Source organism: Miniopterus schreibersii (assembly GCF_964146895.1).
Source record: "Miniopterus schreibersii genome assembly, chromosome: 10".
In the NCBI taxonomy this organism is placed as follows: domain Eukaryota; kingdom Metazoa; phylum Chordata; class Mammalia; order Chiroptera; family Miniopteridae; genus Miniopterus; species Miniopterus schreibersii.
The window spans coordinates 18143570-18163852 of NC_138110.1; the positions used below are offsets into that span (position 1 = coordinate 18143570).

The 20283-nt window shown below is 36.3% G+C and overlaps 1 protein-coding gene across 1 annotated transcript in view; it reads right to left on the reverse strand.

Annotated features, from left to right (window-relative positions):
* The window catches only part of DCC (DCC netrin 1 receptor), a 957719-nt gene that overhangs the window by 165947 nt on the left and 771489 nt on the right, over positions 1-20283 (reverse strand). The window contains exon 13 of the mRNA XM_081150263.1: positions 7399-7540. Coding sequence (XP_081006389.1) covers positions 7399-7540 — 142 coding nt within the window. The remainder of the gene's footprint in view (positions 1-7398; positions 7541-20283) is intronic.

The window sequence follows — 20283 nt, forward strand, 5'->3', positions numbered from 1 at the left end:
ATACAGAGATAATAGATACTACTGGTTTTTTGGTTTGTTTTTACAAATGTCCCCTTTTTATCCCCATTGATCCCCTTCACCTTGTATCCACCCCACCCCCAGGCCTTCCCCAGACCAGTGTCTGTGTCCATGGGTTATGCTTATAAACATATAAGTTCTTTGATTAATCTCTCCCAGCTCATTCTCCCGTCCCCACCTTCCCTCTGAGATCCTTCAGTATGTTTCATGCTTCTATGTCTCTAGATCCATTTTGTTCATCAATTTATTTTGTTTATTATATTCCACATATAAGTGAGATCATGTGGTACTTGTCTTTCTCTGACTGGCTTATTTCACTTAGCATAATACTTTCTAGTTCCCTCTATGCTGTCCCAAAGGATAAAAGATCCTTCTTTTTTACTGCTGCATAGTATTCCAGGTATAAATGTGCCAACATGCCTATTACTTCTTCAAAACCCTTGTGTCTTGTTGCCTTTTTTTTTTTTAATGATAAGAAAACTTAGCATGAGATACCTTCTTAACAAGGTTTTTTTGTTTTTTTGTGTTTTTTTTGTTTGTTTAAAAATATATCTTTATTGATTTCAGAGAGAAGAAGGGAGAGGGAGAGAGAGAGAAACATCAATGACGAGAGAGCGATCATTGATTGCTGCCTCTTGCACATCCCCAACTGGGGATGGAGCCTGCAACCTGGGCATGCGCCCTGACCAGGAATGGAACTGTGATCTCCTATATCCTAGGTCAATGCTCAATCACTGAGCCACACCCAGCTGGGCACCTTCTTAATAAGTTTTAAGTGCACAATACAATATTGTTAACTATAGGTACTATGGTGTAACACAGATCTCCAGAATTTATACAACTTGCATAATTGTCAATTTATATCCACTGAACAACTTATTTACTCTCTCCCTCACCATTGGCATTCTATACTCTGCTTCTATGAGTTCGCAATTTTAGATACCTCATGTAAGTGGAATCATGCAGTGTTTGTCCTTCTGTTACCGACTGATTTCACTTAGCATGTCTTCCATGTTGTCACAAATGGCAGGATTTCCTTCTTTTTAAAGGCTGAATAATATTCCATTGTATGTATATACCACATTTAAAAATCCCTTTGTTTGCCAGCAGACATTTAGGTTATTTATTGATCTTCGCTATTGTGAATAATACTGCAATGAACCTGGAGGTGCAGATACCCTTTCGAGATACTGATTTTAATTCTTTTGGATATATCCCCAGAAGTGGGATTACAGGATCATTGGTAGCTTTATTTTAATATTTTGAGGAACCTCTATACTGTTTTCAGCATAGTGGTTGTCGTCAAAGTTAATGTTGGTTTTATTAGTGTTGTGTTTAAAAATATTTTTAACATTAATGATCATTTACAGATTCATATAACAATAATGTGAGCTAAAGATAACAACATTGTGTAGTATAAACAGCACATAACTAGGAGTCAGAATGCCTGTCATTTAGTTGAGATCACCCTTTTATAGTAATAGATTTTAGCAACATCAGGCTTCAGCCTCAGCTACCTCTTCTGTAAAGCAAGGGCTTTGGGTGAGATGAATGGTGCATTCCTGCTCTGTTTAGTTCAGTCTTAATCTCAATCTGCATGTGTGTGTGTGTGTGTGTGTGTGTGTATGTCTGTGTGTATACATGCATGCATGTGTGTGTGCTTCTCAGCTGCTTCTAACTATAATTTTAGTCTAAAAAAAGTATGATGTAGGTAGCAATTCTTTTCTTAGCTATAAAAAATCTTACTGTTTAAAGTAGATTGCCTTCTGCCTATTTCCATCCCCAACAATACTAAGTGCCTTGAAGCTCTGTAATTCTTCTGTTCTATTTCTAATTTCTAAGAACTTAGGACAAGAGACAGTGTATTATTCAAACAATATAATTACCCTTTATTCCCCTAATGTTAACCTTGTTATAAAATGTCCATGCTATTGTTTCAATTTTTCAGCCCATAAAATACCAATGTGTGTTTATCATTGTGTTTATTCTATATTGGCCATGAAACACAAGAAAACTCCTAAATTCAATTCCGAACAACCTTTCCTGAAGAGCACTCAAAAATTAAAAACAGCACTTTAAAATTTAGTTGACATAGCTTTCCACAATGAACTGATAATTGTGATTAAAATCCTTGTTATAATTCTGAATTACTGTTATTGCAGATGTCTCATTAGCCTAGCAAAACACACTCACAACAAACACCTGTATAACACATAGAAGATTGTAAAAAAAAAAAAAAAAATTGAGTCTCTACACCTGAATATTTACCTATATCATCAAATAAAGTATTCTGGCATTTCCAATTTTCTAACAGCCAAATCAATATATCCACGTGTTTTACAGGTATTGAAAATTTGGGGTCAAATCTTGTATGTTTTAAAGTGCTGTAAATTACTATAGAAAATCAATTACTTCTGCTTACTAGAAAGTACATAAGTTACTAAATATATCCTGGGGCCAATTCAAAACCAGGGCCAGTCTACCAGCGTGAGTTACATGCTGATTTCCCCATGCTTTGTAGCTTTGAAGACATTTCCACAATATCTAGAAATGCAACAGGCATTATGAAAGCCAGATCAAAGAGAAGAGCTAAGGAAGGTAGAAGTTTTGTAAAACTTGTTTTTAATGATTTTAGGGCATAAGGCTATCTTCTGGTTTTTTTTATTTCTTTGGTTCAAATTAAAAATGGAGTCTGTGACTTTTTTGCAATAAACATCAGTTATGGTTGTAAATATAACTGCTCAGGTTATGTTTTCATTCCCAAATGCATTTTATGAGTAGAGAAAGGAAGAAAGAACAGTACCAATGAAGGCTTCAACTTTGGAGTTGAAATTCTTACACAGCTATGAAGATGGGAACAGGCATTTGTGAACTACTCCAATATCAAGTTGACCTATTTCTTTGCTAGAAGCTGGAATGATATTAAACCAGAGTGGTGATGGGTTATTTCATGTTGATTTGAAGCTCTGATTGTCACACACATTTCAGATGAATAAGAATGTAGGACTAAATTATTTATTTTTGAGTAAATAACATTTATGAAAGGATACAATTCAAAATAGTTGTCCTTGAGAGGAAAAATAATAAAAGGTGTCTGTGGTGAATTGAATAGTGTCCCCCTGAAACTTATGTATACTTGGAACATCAGAATGTGACCTTCCTTGAAAATAGGGCACTTGCAGAGATAGTAAGTTCAAGATTTTAAGAAGACTCTCTCTCCCCCTCTCTCCAAAAATCAACAAAAACATATATATATTTTAAAAAGCCTTGGCTGGTGTGGCTCAGCTGGTTATGCATCATCTTGGGTACTGAAAGGTCCCCTGTTTGATTCCTGATCAGGGCACATGCCCAGGTTGCTGGTTCAATCCTGGTCAAGGAACATGGGAGGCAACCCATAGATGTTTCTCTCTCATATCACTGTTTTTCTCTCTCTCTTCCTCTCCCTTCCTCTCTCTCTAAAAATCAATAAAGACATATTTTTTAAAATTTCAAGATGAAATCATCCTGGATTTATGGAGGGGTATATACAATGACTGGTGTTCTTGTAAGAAGAGAGGGCACAGAAATACACAGAGGAAGGTATGCAGAGATGGAGGCCAGGGTTTGAGCAATGCACCTACAAGCGAAGGAATGTCAAAGGCTGGCAGCAACCTCTGGAGGCAACCGCTGGAGGCAACCACTGGAGGTTAGGAGAGAGATGTCAGATGGATCCTCTCTCACAGCCTCCTAAAATAACCAACCCTGCTGACACACTGATTTTGGACTTCTGACCTCCTGAACTGAAAGAAAAAAATCACTGTTTTTTTAAGCCATCATGTTTGTGGTAATTTGTTACTGCAGCCCTAAGACTAACAAAATAGGGTCTTTTTGATAGTGAAAGGATTTATACTTGCAGCTCTCTCTATATTTATTTTTTTAAATGATTATACCTTTTGTAGAGAGCAAATCCTATAAGTTTATCTATTTAGGAATCAGAATCTTGATTTGATAATACTGAGCTGAGTGTGATAAATTCCATTTGCCAAAAAACTGCACAAATACTAAACAATTCACACCAGCAAGTTCTTTTGGCCATGTGGCTACTGACCCACATTTATTTTCTGGATCCACTCATTCTTAGCTGTTCAGTGGGCATACACTTAGCTTAGGGGGAGAAAATCTTCAATTTTTGTAACCAAAAATTGTAATATGACACTAGGGTCTTGACCTTGGTTTTCACTTTACATATGTAATTAAAAACATATTTTATTGTTACAAGTTAGCAATAATTACCATTAATATTTTGGTATATATTATTCTAAATATTTTTCAATGATTTCATTTTTTTGGTTTACAAATATGGGCTTGTATACTAATTACTGATTTAAAACTGTTAGTCACTTCATATATTTTAAATATTTTACATATCATTTAGCATTTTTACATTACTTCATTTTCAATTGATGTACAATATTCCCTGATATAATTATGTCTGAAATTTCTAGTTAACTGCCTATAAGTGGATACTTAGGGTCTTTTTCATTATTTGTTATTAAAGTAACAGTGCAAAGAGTTAATCATACTTAGAGTTAAAAAGTTTGTGAAATAGATGACTGTCAAATTGGAACAAACTCCTAGAAGTTGGAAACCTGGATCATACATTTATTCTTCATAAATACACGTGCATTACACACACACACACACACACATGCATCTGTATATAACACATGTACATTCCTTCCAGAAAGATTCTAGAAATTTTTTCTCTCATAAGCAGTATATGAAAGTTTGTATTTCTCTCATATGCTTTCCAGAACAGGGTATCATCATTAATTTTTATCTTTATTACTTTAATCAAAGAAAAATGCTAAATGAGCATTTTTGCTTTAATTTACATTTCTTTACTAATGAGTCTGAACATTTAATCATGCTTATTTACCATTTATAGCTCTGTAAATTGAACATCCAATCCTTAGTTTTTCTATTGTAATGCTCATACTTTAATTAATTACTCTATAAAGAAAAGTTTATTTTATATTTTTAATCTTTTTCATTTGAGAAAGAAAAGTAATGATTAAAAAAAGTTTCAGAGCCCTGCCAGGTGTGGTTCAACGGTTGAACATTGACCTAGGATCCAGGATATCGTGGTTCGATTCCCAGTCAGGGCACATGCCCGGGTTGCGGGCTCGATCCCCAGTCGGGGGCGTGCAGGAGGCAGCTGATCAATGACTTTCTCATCATTGATGTTTCTCTCTCCCTCTCCCTCTCCCTTCCTCTCTCTGAAATTAATAAAGATATATTAAAAAAAACAAAACCAGTTTTGGAGATTCAAGTGTCCATATCTATTAAAATATAAGGCTTTGATTAAATTATCATTAGAATCTTTTCTTCTAGCCTAACATAAATCTTAGGAATTATACTAAAGTTTTTTCAGCAAGATTTTAAAATGTTGGTGATTTCTTCCAAAGTATAATACATGTTTCATTAAATATCACAAAGAACACATACACCTCACTTCAACTTCAATTATTTTTACCTTCTTCCCATCATTTCATCAGAGAAAAAGTCATAGGATCTTGGCTTTTTTTAAACTTTTTAAAAGGTATGGTAGAGTGGGATGGCTTCCGCTTAGATTCAGTGATACCTGCCTAGGAGATTTTGTCCAGATATAAAACACATAATGTGCTTTGGGCAATCTACCTTGGAAACACTCTCACCATTACGCTAACATTTTTTAGGCATAAAAGACAACCTGAAGGAGGGGGCCCAGCTTTCTATCAAGTTTCAGACTGTAGGCTGAACATTGCCTTAAAGTGTGTGTGTGTGTGTTGTGCGCTTGTGAACTTGTGCGCTTGTGCTATGATTTCAAATGGAAATTTACTGATTACTTATTATGAAAAAAGGAATAAATAAGGGGTTACTTTCTTTTTTCCCCATCTGCAAAAATATTACTTATTTATTGTCTGTCAGTTATAGGTTTTAGTGTGTATATTGTTCTAGACACAGTTTATGTGCCATCCCAGATTTGCTCAATTTCACCCACCGATCCTTGTCATGAGCCACTGCTATTTGCTTTGCTTCTCAAGCCACTGGCACAGTTTATGCTTTTAGGGCTACCAAGCCCTGAGTATTGCTACTCCCCTAGACCAAGCCACCATCACATATATGCTGACTGACAGAGAGAAGATTCCGTGTCTGCATACTCACCAGAAGCCCTGGCATCCCAGGGAGCTGTTGGTAGGTACAAAATCTAACCTGTCAGTAGATTTTTACTCATGATAGAAAAGAAACTGCTCACACTTCCTACCCAGCTATTGACTGTGAGGCATGCAGCCCCTCAGGAGACACCATATGAGGCCAAGCAAGCTCTGTATGTGTTCTAAATTGGGGCCAGCTCAATAATATGCTACCATGATAGGATTTCTCTTTTTCCCTTGCTCCTTTCCCTTGTTCCCTTACTCCTGTTTCCCTGGGCTTGCACCCACAAAGGTGTTTTTATTTTATTTTATTTTTAAATATGTCTTTATTGATTTCGGAGAGAGGAAGGGAGAGGGAGAGAGAGAGAGAAACATCAATGATGAGAGTCATTGATCGGCTGCCTCCTGCACGCCGCCGACTGGGGATCGAGCCTGCAACCCGGGCATGTGCCCTGGCCGGGAATCGAATGGCAATCTCCTGGATCCTAGGTAGGTGCTCAATCGCCGAACCACGCCGGCTGGCCAAAGGTGTTATTTTTGAAAGCCTGTCTCTGTCTCTATGTTCTAGGAAAGAAACTGCACTAGCATATATTGTATTCTAATAGTTAAAGGAAATATATAATTATTAATTTTATAAAAAATAAAATAAAATTCCTCTAAATACTGCATAAAAATTGTGGCAGTTTTCATAGAGAAGTTTGACCTAATATGAGTTCCACCAATACTGCTATAAAAGTGAATTTACCTTTATATTTGAGAAATGTAGAACCAACTCTGTTTATTTCCCAAGCTACACTTCTTTCCATTTTCTAACACCATCATCACCCCTGGAGACTGGGGGGCAGGGAACCAAGGCAGCTTAAACTTGGAACCATTTGATTAGATGACTTTTAAGAGTTATTAGTTAAAAATTCTACAGTTATTTGACAACAAGAGCTATGTTGAATCACCAATGCTGAGAAACTAATACAGATCTAATAAAATCTATGATGCATTTATTAAGGTAATGATCAAGAAACAAAATATATAGTGAAAGCATTAGAGAAAATACCAAGTTCAAAATATTAAGGTTATTCTTGCTCAGACCAACAAATGTCACCTGCCAGGGCAAAAAAATAGTGCTCCCTTGAAGTGAGAATATATTTTATTCCTAACACACTAAATTCATCAAAAACCTGCAGGACGACATGGTGTGAACACTGACCTGTGAACAGATACCAGAGGTTGTTTGGCTCCAATGTTTCCATCTCACCCCTGCGTGTCGTCTTCCTGTGTCGAATTTTATAGCCAGTAATAAATCCATTTTGTGTTCCTGATGGAGGAGGCAGCCAGCTTACTTTGATACTCTGTAAAATTACAGATATAAATTAAAACATTGAACAAAGGATGGACAAAAGAGCAGGGTCAAAGAAATGACCCAAACCTAAGTATAAAGCAGAGGCAAGAAGTGTTAGGGTCTGGCACTTAGAAACAAATTAAATCCAGTACTACTATCTGGTAGTATTCCTATTTGTCTAATTTTGACAAAAATACACAATTTATTTGATTGACTAAGTTCTTTGGGAGATAAACTAATGAATAAAAAATAATGATATATTGTCCGTGGCTCCCAAAGAACTCATAGCCTTATATACACACAGACTTGCCCGCCCCCTACTACCCTGCCACATACATATGTGTGGACATGTTCCTTGCTCTCAAGTGTTTTATAAAAGAAAACCAGATTTGATGTAGAGTTATATCTTCTAGTTATATTCCACTACTCATTTTTACTTTTCAGTGCTTCAAGGTAGTCACAGAAGGTTTTATCACCATTTAACAATTTCACAAAAGAGGAAATTGAGGCACAGAGTAGAATGAATGGCCAGAAGTCACCTCATATTATCACTGGAAGATAATCCAACTGTTGAATCTAAGGTTTTATTATCATTTCATACTGAAATAAGCAGTCATAGAGTGTCTACTTGGCAATTCTACTCACCTAAAGTCTATTATAAAATATTATTGAAAGGAATAAATCTAAATTTAAATAATTAGATTTTAATATATCCAGTAGGCCTTTCCATACATAGCCCTTGGCAAATCAAAAGAACATCATTTTCTAAGGACTATAAGCTTGTTTTTTAAAAGGTAAAACATAATTTCAAATAGAAAATGAAAATACATATGAAGACATTAAGCCTTAAACCAAGAAGTAAAACCTTATGTTGTCCAGTTAATGCTTTGCTATGACTTTACTGAGTGACCTCTCATCAGTCTTGGGAATGACTTAAATTTCAACGTACATATTGAAAAAGGAATAATAGTGCTTAGTATGTCTACCAGATGATTGTTAACCATTTGATAAGCTTGAAGAACTTAATTATACTAATGATTACATGAGAAATATTTAGTTTTGACATAAATAATTTGTTTTTGTCATATCTGGGGATTTCCAGTGATTGCATAAATTATGCCCACATAGCTGATACCTTAATGCCAATGCCTACAGCAATTAATTAAGAAAATCAGTTATATACTCTACATGCCAATAGGTAAACCCTCTCAATGGCCATTTTTCATCTTTGGAAGCAATTCTATCATTTTCTTCAGCCTCACATGTGGGTAGCAGTTAAATTTATTAGCACCTTTTATGCCTTCCCATTGATTTCAAGCAATCACCAGCAGACTACAAAATCTCTGGTGCTCAAATTCTTCCTGTGCAAATTCTTCCACAGATGATATGGTTGGATGTCCCAAGTCACATTGTTTTGGGGAGTTAAATGAAAGTGTTCAGCTATTTTTTTCTTATTTAATGGTCTAATGTCTTTCTTTTCTGTATGAGATCTGTTCTGCCCGGGCTCAGCAGCTCAGATGCATTGCCTGCTCCCTCACCGAGCCATCTAAGCTGTCACTGTTATGGGAGCATTCTTGTAACATGACCTCGTCTTCATGGGCAAGTTGGGTAATGATTTTTATTAAAAGTACTTAACACATGACCTTTGACTTTTGAAAAATCAATTCTAGAAGCTGTGACTTGACTTTTGGTTCTTTCATTACTTGAGAGGGAGAAATTAATCCCTTTCACTGTTGCAGTGAATCAAGGATTAATTTCACTTTTTTTTTTTTTTCCCTCCAGCTTTGGAAAAACAGCAAAACAGCAAAACTGAGCTTCTCCAAATCCCTCCATTCCCTCTTTGGTGACCCTAAAAAGTTAACTAGCTTACAAATGGCATTGTGGAGAGCAGTCAGGTTTATTGATTTAAAAGAAAGGGTCTCATTGGCCTTTATTCCTAACTGTCTGAGATGGCTCCACCCAATTTGGTGATGTGGAATTATCCTTTACATGGATCCCTTTATTTATTCCTTCACTCTAGGTGCATATGAGTAGTAAGAAAGAAAACAGAAAAAAAAACCGCTGATAAATCCAACACCCCAAATTTTTCCAGAAACCATATATCACAACCTTCTCTTTTTAATTCCACATATTCCAGTTCACATTGACATTCTGCCTTATACTCTCTCTAGTGAACTGCAGAGGAAGACAAACTCCTCTCGAAACACGTTCAGTTTCTTTGTAAAGAGCCTTTTTTTAAAAAAATTCAAGGGGTTTTATCGGGATAGCATTCCCATAGAGGGAATTGGAGGGCATCATTCAAAAGGGTCCTTGTAGCACAGAAGAATGCCGTGGCTGAAACAGCAGGAGGCGAAGCACCTTGGAACTAAACTGAAATCAGTTTTCCACTCTGCCCTTCTTCCTGTTCTGTATTTCCTGTGACTTGTTGAATCTCATGTAAGTTGCCTGAAGAATGAAATATGCTTTCAGCAAGGCCCTGTTTTTATTAAAGAGTGCCCATCAGCACTTCAAAGAGACTTTTTTTATTGTATCCCCCATCTGTCCCCTTATTTTCCCTCCCTCTGCCAGTGCCCTGTTCAGACCTTAATTAAGCATTGCTCAAAGATTGCCAGGCCTAACTAATTGATCCCCAGTCTCAAGTGTCACCGGCTCACACCCATATCAACCATCTTTCTTATCAGCAATGAGCCACTTAAGCTCTCTGAGCCCAAGTTTTCTCATCTGCAATATGAGCTCATAACAGAGCTACCTCGAAGGACTGTGGTGTGGATTAATGGAGAAAATAGGAACATTCCTGGAAGGTCCATCAGAGTGCTGGGGTGGAATACTTATGCAAGAAATCGTAAATACTTCAGGGAAGGAAAGAGGGAAAGGAAAGAAAAGGGAAGGGAAGGGAAGGGAAGGGAAGGGAAGGGAAGGGAAGGGAAGGGAAGGGAAGGGAAGGGAAGGGAAGGGAAGGGAAGGGAAGGGAAGGGAAGGGAAGGGAAGGGAAGGGAGCGAAGGTGAGAGGTCAAGAGATGGGGAGGGAGCAAGTAAAGAAAGGCAAAAGTAAACAAGGGGAGAATAGATGCAAGCAGGGCCATTTCACAGTGACAATGCTCAGAACATGGACCTAATTATTTGTGTACTGACTGTGGTTTTCTTCTGTACATAAAAGGAGCGTTGAGAAAGATATGCTAGCTAGCAACACATTTAAAACTCCCTTTCTTCCATAATTGTTTATTGACTCATTTATTCTATAGAATACTATTCACATTTCTTATTGTAGCCTATAGAAACTTCAGGCACGGGTGGTAAAAAAGAGGCCCAGGGCCCTGGCCTGTGTGCTCAGTTGCCTGGAGCATCGTCCTGTACGCTGAGGCTGCTGGTTCACTTCTAGTCAGGGCACATGCCTAGGTTACAGGCTCGACCCCCGGGCAGGGGGTGTATAGGAAACAACTGGTCTCTCTCTCTCTCTCTCTCTCTTCTGCTTCCTCTTTCTCTAAAAAATCAGTGACATAGCCTCAGATGAAGATTAAAAAAAAGAGACCTAAGACTAGAGTGGAAATGAGAAAAATGCAAAAAAGTAAAGAGATGTAATATATATTTTTGGAGGTAGGCTTGACAGGACTTGGTGATTTATCAAATGTCAAGTGTAAAGGAGGAAAAGTCATTAGGAATGACTCTTTAGGTTTCTGGCATAAGCAACTCAGTAGATGATAATGCATTTACTGGGACCAGGCTGTCTGAAAAATAAGGCACTTTCAAAAAAAGTTCACTGGACCTGCTGGTAGCATCAATAAATGACAATTCACAGAGGATGTAGGAAAAAAGGCTACCCATACCGATAATATTCTAGTTAGTGCTGGGAAAGGCATCTGAAATTTTCTAATTTAAAATAAATAATATCTTAATATCAGAATTATACAATAACATGTAATATTTAACCTTTGACATTTATTTAAATAATTTATAAATATTTCCATTGATTACCTGAAATCTAATTGAATTTTGAATTAAAATAGAAATTAATTTACTAATAAAAAAGTACTTTAAACTCTATTATAACTATGTGAACCATTTCTAAAAACTGTTCTGCCTTTTTATAAACCTGTATACTATAATGATACTAACCAAGTATGGATGTGATAAAATGTCAGTAAGACATTATAAAGGTCTCCATATAATTTTCCTGCAGTTAGATACTGTTCTTGTAGACTTGATATGTTTTTAATTCACTGTCATAAACAGGCACTCTCTTGTGATAGGGAAGTTAGAAATGTGGGGAACATACTAAAATTGGCACTCTTCAGTTCATGTAGGCAACTGTTATTCAAAATGACCTAAAGTTATTTTAGCAAATACTCTGTGTGACACATTTCCAGACTAAAGCCTGCTAGTAATTTATCAATTCTGAGTTAAATATTTGGACAATTAAAAAATGGTTATATATAAATTGAACAATATTTGATTTTAAATAAAATTTTACAAACCTATCTTAAATTCAGGCAAGAAACACTGCTTTGTTTTATTAAAAAAATGAAACTAACCTGTTGTAATCTCATTTAATGATTTTGAAATAATGCAAACATTTCTTCATCAATAGGTTCATTTAGTTTAAAAATAGTCTTCCCTTTGTCTCTGCCCTGGTGTCCTCCTACTCCTCACAGCTAGTGCTAGTGGGAGTCCTGTCCAGAAATTGAGCCCGACTTGACCTACTCTGGGAAAATCTTGTCCTGGTTATGTACTATGCTAAGCCACACTGGGACAACTTCTCAGGTTGCTCAACTTCAAATCAAATACTGCAGATCCACTTTGATTTGGGTCCCAGTTTTAGTAACTGGGTTTCTCTGGTAGGGATGCTACCTACCATGCTTCTTTATGAATGTTCCTTTACCATGCTGATCTGCCGGTTCATTAAAGACATCTAAGACATCCAACGCTGAGTCCCCAGCAGCTAGAGTCTTATGAGTCTCAGAGGCTGGCTGACCTCCTTGACCATATATACTTGCCTCTCTGAATCTAGACATGTTATCTGCTCTCATACTCTGAACTGCCCAAACCTACTGGCCTCCTGCATCACCTCCGAAAGCTCTTTCTGACACCTCTCACCAGGCACAACTACTATCTACCACTCTGTTTCTCTGTATACTGTGACCAGTCTTCCTAAAGGAGCATCCCTAATTACTTTACTTACTCCTTGATTTGGGGGCACAACCCTCCCATCACTGGCTCTGAATGCCATACTCATTCACCCCATAGATCTCTTGTTTTCAGGTATATACAACAGGCACACAGCAGATTTTTTTAAAAAATTACACACAGTAAGGAATGTCATCTGGAATATGCCCCATTTCTTATATGTTCCTTTTTTATATTTCTTAGCTAACTTAAACAGGGCTAAATTTAAATTGATGCTGGGAAATTTCTCTGCTCCTTTAATCAAACCCTGAGAGCTCAACCTTGACAATTCCAAGTAAAAACGGGAAGTTAATAACTTAACTTAACCTACTTCATTTTAACAGCTCAGGGGCCTTGAACCAGTAAATGAAGGTCAAATATGTTTCCAAACCTTCAGTGTGAGGTCCCCAATCTATCGCTGTCCATGGAGACCAAGGGCGCCATGAGTATACTGTACTAACAATTTGACACTCTGGTAGGCTAGTGTTTTGCATACTTTCAGTTTAACATTTAACAAACATTTCGTGGGTTATTTAAAGACAAGACTCAGTTCTATCAAGAGGAAAGTGGACAATAGCTGAGTGTGGCCTGTAGAATCTTTCCTAGTGGTACAGCTAATTCAACTCTGGTCCCAAACTTGCATGCCCATTCCATGCAATACACACTCGTCCTTTAAGAATTATCTCCAAGTGTTAAATACATCTCATATCCTAGGCACAGGTGCATGGAAATACACTAGGATCTCCTTAAATCTTATAGCTATGTGCTTAGAAAATCTTATTAGATATTCTGTCTTGCATGCAGTTTTGAATTATTGTTTAGAGAGAGAATAGTGTTCTGTGAATAAAAGATATTCCGTAAGTATAATAAGATGGATGGCAGGAAGCATACACTTCCACTCTCAGCTTTTCATTAATTTGCTAAGTGACCTTAGGGATCGTTTACCTAAGGGCATCAATTGTATATTGCATGATAATCCCTTTCTCCTACATAGTTGTTGGGAGGTGATCTATGAGAAAAAAGCTTAGAAACTTCAAAACACTGCAAAAGACAAAGTTCTAATCTTATTTTATTTTGTAATTGTTATTATTAGTAGCAATAGTATGCACATCTGTTTTGAAGTACACAAAAGGATGCTGAAAACCAAAGTAATTTTTCAAGGAATTGAGTCAAGATGTCACTTTGGCCTTGTGTGATGGGCCGTTGAGGACATAGAAATACATAAATGAATGAATGATTCTCCCTGAGACTACATTATCTTCATGAACACTTCATATGATCACAACAACTAGGTTACACTTTCCTGGAAAACAACTGTCTTTGCCAATCAGAAATCATTCACTGCAATGTGTGAACAGAAGTGGGTTCTTTAGGGCAGATTTCACCATCTTCTGAGGGGTGGTCCATAGAAACAGTGTTTTTCCATTGGTTACCAAAACCCTGTTAGAGCTGATACTCAGATATATAGCTACGGATGGTCTCTATTACTTTAAGAAAAATCAATTAATCTTTCCAGTTAGCCAGGCTTTCTTGGTCAACTAAAAAAAATTAACCAAATACTCCTAAATTAACCAATAAAATCACCCCCAAACACAGAGCAGAGTTTACCCTAAAGCAAAATAAAGAAAAAAACAAAAGAGATAGAATTGGTCTGCACCTGGCATCTACTTTTTGTAAACTCCTGGATTTAAAATTGCATTTTTTCATGTGATAATTTGCTATGCATAGCCTCATAGTCAGGCCTGTTTGCTTCTAGGCCCTACAAACTGGGAATGCAATTTCAAGAGGGTATTCACATTTTGACAAAATTCCATTACAATAAAGCAATTTGGTTGTTCCCTAGAGTTCATGATAAAGCGATCTTAGGAGTAATACATTTCAGAATTTGTCAGTATCAATAGGCTTTACTCTCCAGTGCCTAAGTCATTCCCTGAAAGGAAGCTAGATGTTTAGGGAGGATCATTAACTCTTTCAGATCACTAGGCCCTTTCTCAGACTATTCATTTCCACTAAACAAAACTGCTAAAAGCAATATAATAGTCTTGATGCAGGAACTATAGTTAGAGCCAGAACACAAACACATCAGGAGAGTTAGTGTAAAATTACACCCTTAAAAGGCACAAGAAAATTGTCCAATATATAATTTAAGGCAGAAAATACAGTGTCCACTTATTTCCCATTTCTTTTTTTGTTGTAGAACAGAAAGCAGCAAACTATTTGAGGAGAGGGTGAACAGCGTTAGTTCAAAATAATTGATTTCACCAGATATACGAGCATCTTGAAGCAAAAAGATGAGAGTTTAAATACTGTTTTGTGCCTTACGAAAATTCTTTCACATATGGAATAAAAGGCATTTATCAAGAATAACCAGGGAGGTCTTAGGGTACTGCAATCACACACTCATCCTAAATGATCATGACGGACCAACTTGGTCTGTACAAAATGAAACATCAGTTTAAAGGTTGTACGATGCTCAATAAGAGACTAACACCTGTAATTTTTACAATGCCTTATGGTCAAAAATTTTTTTTAGAGTAATAAAATGGGCCTTTAAAATTATTGTTGCAAAAACAACCTCTATCTAATGTTTGGTGGGAGAAATGATTGTAGATGTGTCTCATCCTGTACAGACAATTCCATTTCTGCTTTTAAGTATATTAAAATTTAGATATGTCCAATACTCAGGAATAAACACATACAACTGAATCTATATTGTATAAGGAAATAAAATCTTACTATGAAACTTTTTTTTTTTAAATGCAGAAGCAGCTATTTAACAGATGCCTGTCTTCAAGCGAACTGTCAAATTAGGCCCTAAATAATTAATCTCCGAAACCAGCAGGCTTTCAATCTCAGAGCAGCCATCTCAAGACATGACTTACCATGTAATTACATGGGACATTACAATGTATTTATGAGGTCATTTGTTACAATGTACAGTAATTACAGAGCACTTACATAGCTATTTATGTCTCATAAAATGAAGTGAGACTAAATATTTTAATTATGTTGCAGAAATAAGGGAAAATATTTGAGTTCCAAATGTCAGGTGAGATTATAGGTCAGATTCGCATAACTCATATTAACAGCTGGCTGCTTCAAGACTCACAAGGGTTTTGTGGTCCTTTCTTGTTGGAAATGAAGGTTTGAGAAATAGTTTTTTAAGGATGAAGAGGAATTGTTCTCAATTTCAATCTTCAGGTAATGCCAGAAGATAGCTCAATAATATGATTTACTAATTACACTTACATCCAAATCATAAATGTCCTGGTGTCAATAGAGTTGTGGGATTAAAAATAATGTCATGTATGATGTTTTTATATATGACATTATGACATCCCATACAACCAGACAGAATAAAATAACAGTCTTTTTGTTTTTCACTTCTGTTACTTTGTATAAAATAGTATTTGCTCAGATTTTCAGAAGCCCAATTCTAGAATACACAGCTTAAACCCATTCTCATTTTCTAAAAAAGAGGGGTGTCTGAATGAAATTTTCAAAGTGTGTGTTTTCCAAAGTTTCTTCCTCTCATCTCAGTCCATACTTGAAAATTCTTACTTGAGTCTAACAGGTGAATTATGGCAGCAAACAGAAGAGGTTTTCATGCTTCTTACATCTGAAACATCACTGACATATGAATAATCGAGTCAGCTCAGTGGTCCCATAATTACATTGCTAATTTTAAAAATTATAATTAAAAAAACTTTTGGATTATTAGTGATCTGTTCTCTTTGGATGAATGCCCAAAGCAAATCTTGCTATTATTTACATGCAATGCTTTATTAATTTATTCATTACACTTCCTAACTGCTTGCTGCTCTGTTCCTGGCTGGTGCTGGAAGACAGCATATTCACCTAGCACACTTGCCTTGCACAGCATGGTCCTTCCCAGTGACGGATTCCATGATGCTGTTGGTGGATTGGCCTTACTAAATCTATTAAGCTAAGTAGACACCCCAGATTATGGTTCCCTTTTGGGAGAATAAATTCTGGCTTTATACTCAGAGTTTATGCCTTTCAATTAAAGATGGTCAATATTTGATGGATCATGAAAAGCAAATAATATTACCCAGCCTTTGGCTTATTCTTGCTAAGATGCCTCCCATTGATGTGATTCGATGATTAGAAAGTACAAAATAATTTTTAGTTATGATGACATAGGCAAAATATTCCTTTCTAAGCTTTAGACTGACTTATGAATTTCAACAATCATTTTTCAAAAGGAATAAATGTCAAATCATTCTTTGTCAGGTACATATTCTAACCACCAAATTGCTATAAATATGTGAACTAATTAATTCCTGTATAGGCTGATCAGCAGGTTGACAGTGACACTGACAGCAGCCTCCTGGCAAAACAGGGATTCTCTCAGTGTGTAATGACTGTTACATTTCTATGTAACACCCAGATTTGCCAAATCTAAATACTCAGGGCCCACAGAGCCATCTGCAGAATGTTGCCTGTTAATATGCAAATAAGCCAATTAAAATTCACAGATTCATTCAACCGTCAGGTCAATTCTGATCAACTTTACCAATGTTATTTATACATGCAGAAAGAGGAGGTCCATTTCCCACTAAAGTTCAGAAAAGCTACTCAGACAGTACTTGGGAACATATTCTCAATACCTCATTTCAATTTAAAAACAGTAAGAGGTAGTTTCCTTTTGAAAGAAAAAAATATGGGTAACCATCAATACTTCAATCAGTATTTCAATTAGGTATGCAATCATTATGGTTCTAATTGATTAACAATTAGAAGCACCTGTAGTTGGCTATAATTTTAATTACTGATTACATTATGGCTGATTTACTTAAAATGATATCTACTTGATCACTACTGGATTAGAAAGAAGGGGAAAAAAATTTCCCAGAATAATTAGCCTATTAAAGTTCAGATGGAAACCAATTCAATAAAATATTTTTAAAGATTTTTATTTTAAGTAATGTTAATAAATTTTTCCTAAATTATACAATATGGAGAGAAGCTGACCAATGATCATTTTAGTGTAACTAATACTAATCTTCTGTTTTCCTGGAAGATGTGGAAGTAGCTCAGAATAAGCACTGTCCATCAGGACAACAGGCATGAGAATAAAGGTCCTAGGTAGCCAGAGAAGGCAATAGAGTCCCATTTCTAATCTGCTTTCTTCACTATTCATGTTTTAGAAATGAAAAAGTTTGTTGATCTTTTATCACAAATATGACAGACCAATCAATAGCAATTTTCAAAAGAGATCTTGGATTGTCCTTTTTAGTCCTAATAAAAACCTCAATAATTGTTTCACATATAATTTTTTAAGTCAATTTTTAACTAAAATACCTAAACACAAATGTTCATAGCAGCATTATTCATAATAGCAAAAAACCAAACAACAAAAAGTAGAAACAGCCCAAATGCCCACCATCTGATGAGTGGATAAGCAAAATGTGGCATATCCAAGCAATGGAATATTACTTGACCATAAGAAGGAATAAAGTATTAATAAATGCTACAACATCAATGAACTTTGAAAACATTATGCAACTTGAAAGAAGTCACTCACAAAAGACCACATGGTATATAATTGCATTTATATGAAATGTGCAGAGCAGGCAAACCATAAAAAAAGTAGATTCAAGATTGCCTAAGGCTGATGCAGGGAGGAGGTAGGATGAAAATGAAGGGTGGCTGCTAAAGGGTACAGGATTTCTTTCAAGGTTGTTTAAATGTCATAAAATTAATTGTGGTGGTGGCTGCGTAACTTTAAATGGGTGAATTATATGGTATGTGGGTTCTGTTTAAATAAAGATGTTACAAAAATAATTACACCACCAAAAAAGTAGAATAGTATAATGAACCCAGTGTTCCCATCACTTGACTTCAAATTCTCATTTTCACTCTTTTTATACATACCTACTAACCCTCTCAACTGAGATTTTATTTAAGAAAAGCTTATATATGCTTACAAGGTGGAGAAACACACAGTATGTGAGGGTCTTGCTATACGTGGGAAGTATATTCCAGAGGGACATGAATATAATCCTTTTCATGCTACATCACTGGCACAATGCCCTGGGCATGGGTGCTCACAGATGTTTGTGGATGGCACCGGCGGCAGGCCGGCCTCCATACGGCCTCCAGCAGGAGGCAGCGTGAGCAGCAGCTGAGTCCCTCTGCATTGCTTCAGGTGCTACCTTAGAGGACATTTAGAAAGTAAGGCTCAACCTGGGGCTGAAGCATCTGCAAAGGGCTCAGTTGTTTCAGAGCTCTAATAAACTCCATGGGAAAATTGGTGAGGGGCTCCACTCCACCTCCTTTTTAAAAATGAATCTTATAGAACAGAACTAGACAGCAAGCATGGTTCCAGCCTACACAGGTGCCCTTTTTTACAGGGGGGCAGGGCTATACAGAGTGGAGGCTGGTGAACTATTGCATACAAATGAATGATTAAACTAGATATGAAATTTATAAAAGGACTCAGAAAACTATTTTATATGCTTATCTATTTGCTTAAGCTCAAGAAAATGAAATGGAAATATATGTAATATTTTCATGGGCTCTGTGCTTTTTCTGATAGTGCTTACCACAGTTCTAAGTTTCCATTTATGTGTTTGATTATCTGATTAATGTGTTTTTAGCTCCCTAGAACGAAAGCTCATAAACTTTCTTTCTCTTTCTTGCCACAGGATTCCTAGTGTCAACAATGTCTAAAATTTATAATACATTCAATAAATAGTTGGTGAATGAATTTACAAAAAGGCATTTTAATGGGAATGGCTCTTGATTTAATCAAATTCCACCTTAAATCATAGTTCTTTTCTTTTCCTTGTTACCAACATATAAATAGCATTATCACTGTGCTTAGAAGACATTAGGTGAACCTGATTTTGCCTCACACATGCATCAAAGAAAGAAACAAATGACAGGTACTGATTGCTCTTGAGGAGTCTGACAAAAGTTTGAAGCAAAAAATGAAGCATGCTAAAAAGTGAGAGTGTACTTGTGAGAAAGAGAATGGTCACCTAAACTCAAATAAAAGAAACTGTAATGAAAAAACCCTATTTGAACTAGGGTTCTCCATAACTTCCATGAGGTGATATCCTGAGTGCCCTGGAGTAAGAATGGAGATGCATTGGGAAGGACAGGACTGATGGGAATAAGTGGAGTCCACAGTATCAGGAGGACTGGGTACAGTAGGCAGGTCGCATGGCTCTACGGTTATCAAGCTGGATGCTTACAAAGCAGGGTGGGCCTATAATGAACTTTGGCAAGCTTATAGTAAAGCTAATGTATAATAAATGAAAGTAAATGCCAAGTAAGTAACAATTAGTTTGGGGGGAGAGTTGTAAAACAACAGATTGGAAAAATATATATTTCTTTCAGACATTGATTACAATTGCAGTTTAATTTTCCGTCTCAATTTCTTATGGTGTGAAGGAAGTAGCCTCGGAGAGCAACTGAAGCAGCGTAACCAGAAGGCAGCCTTAATTCTACTTTTAATTTTTTATCTGCGCTTACTAACTATTGTCTTTGCTTTCAAAATTAGTTTGCAATATTATGAAAATATCTGGATCTAATCAGCGAACCCTTCCTAAATCGCTGTCTTAA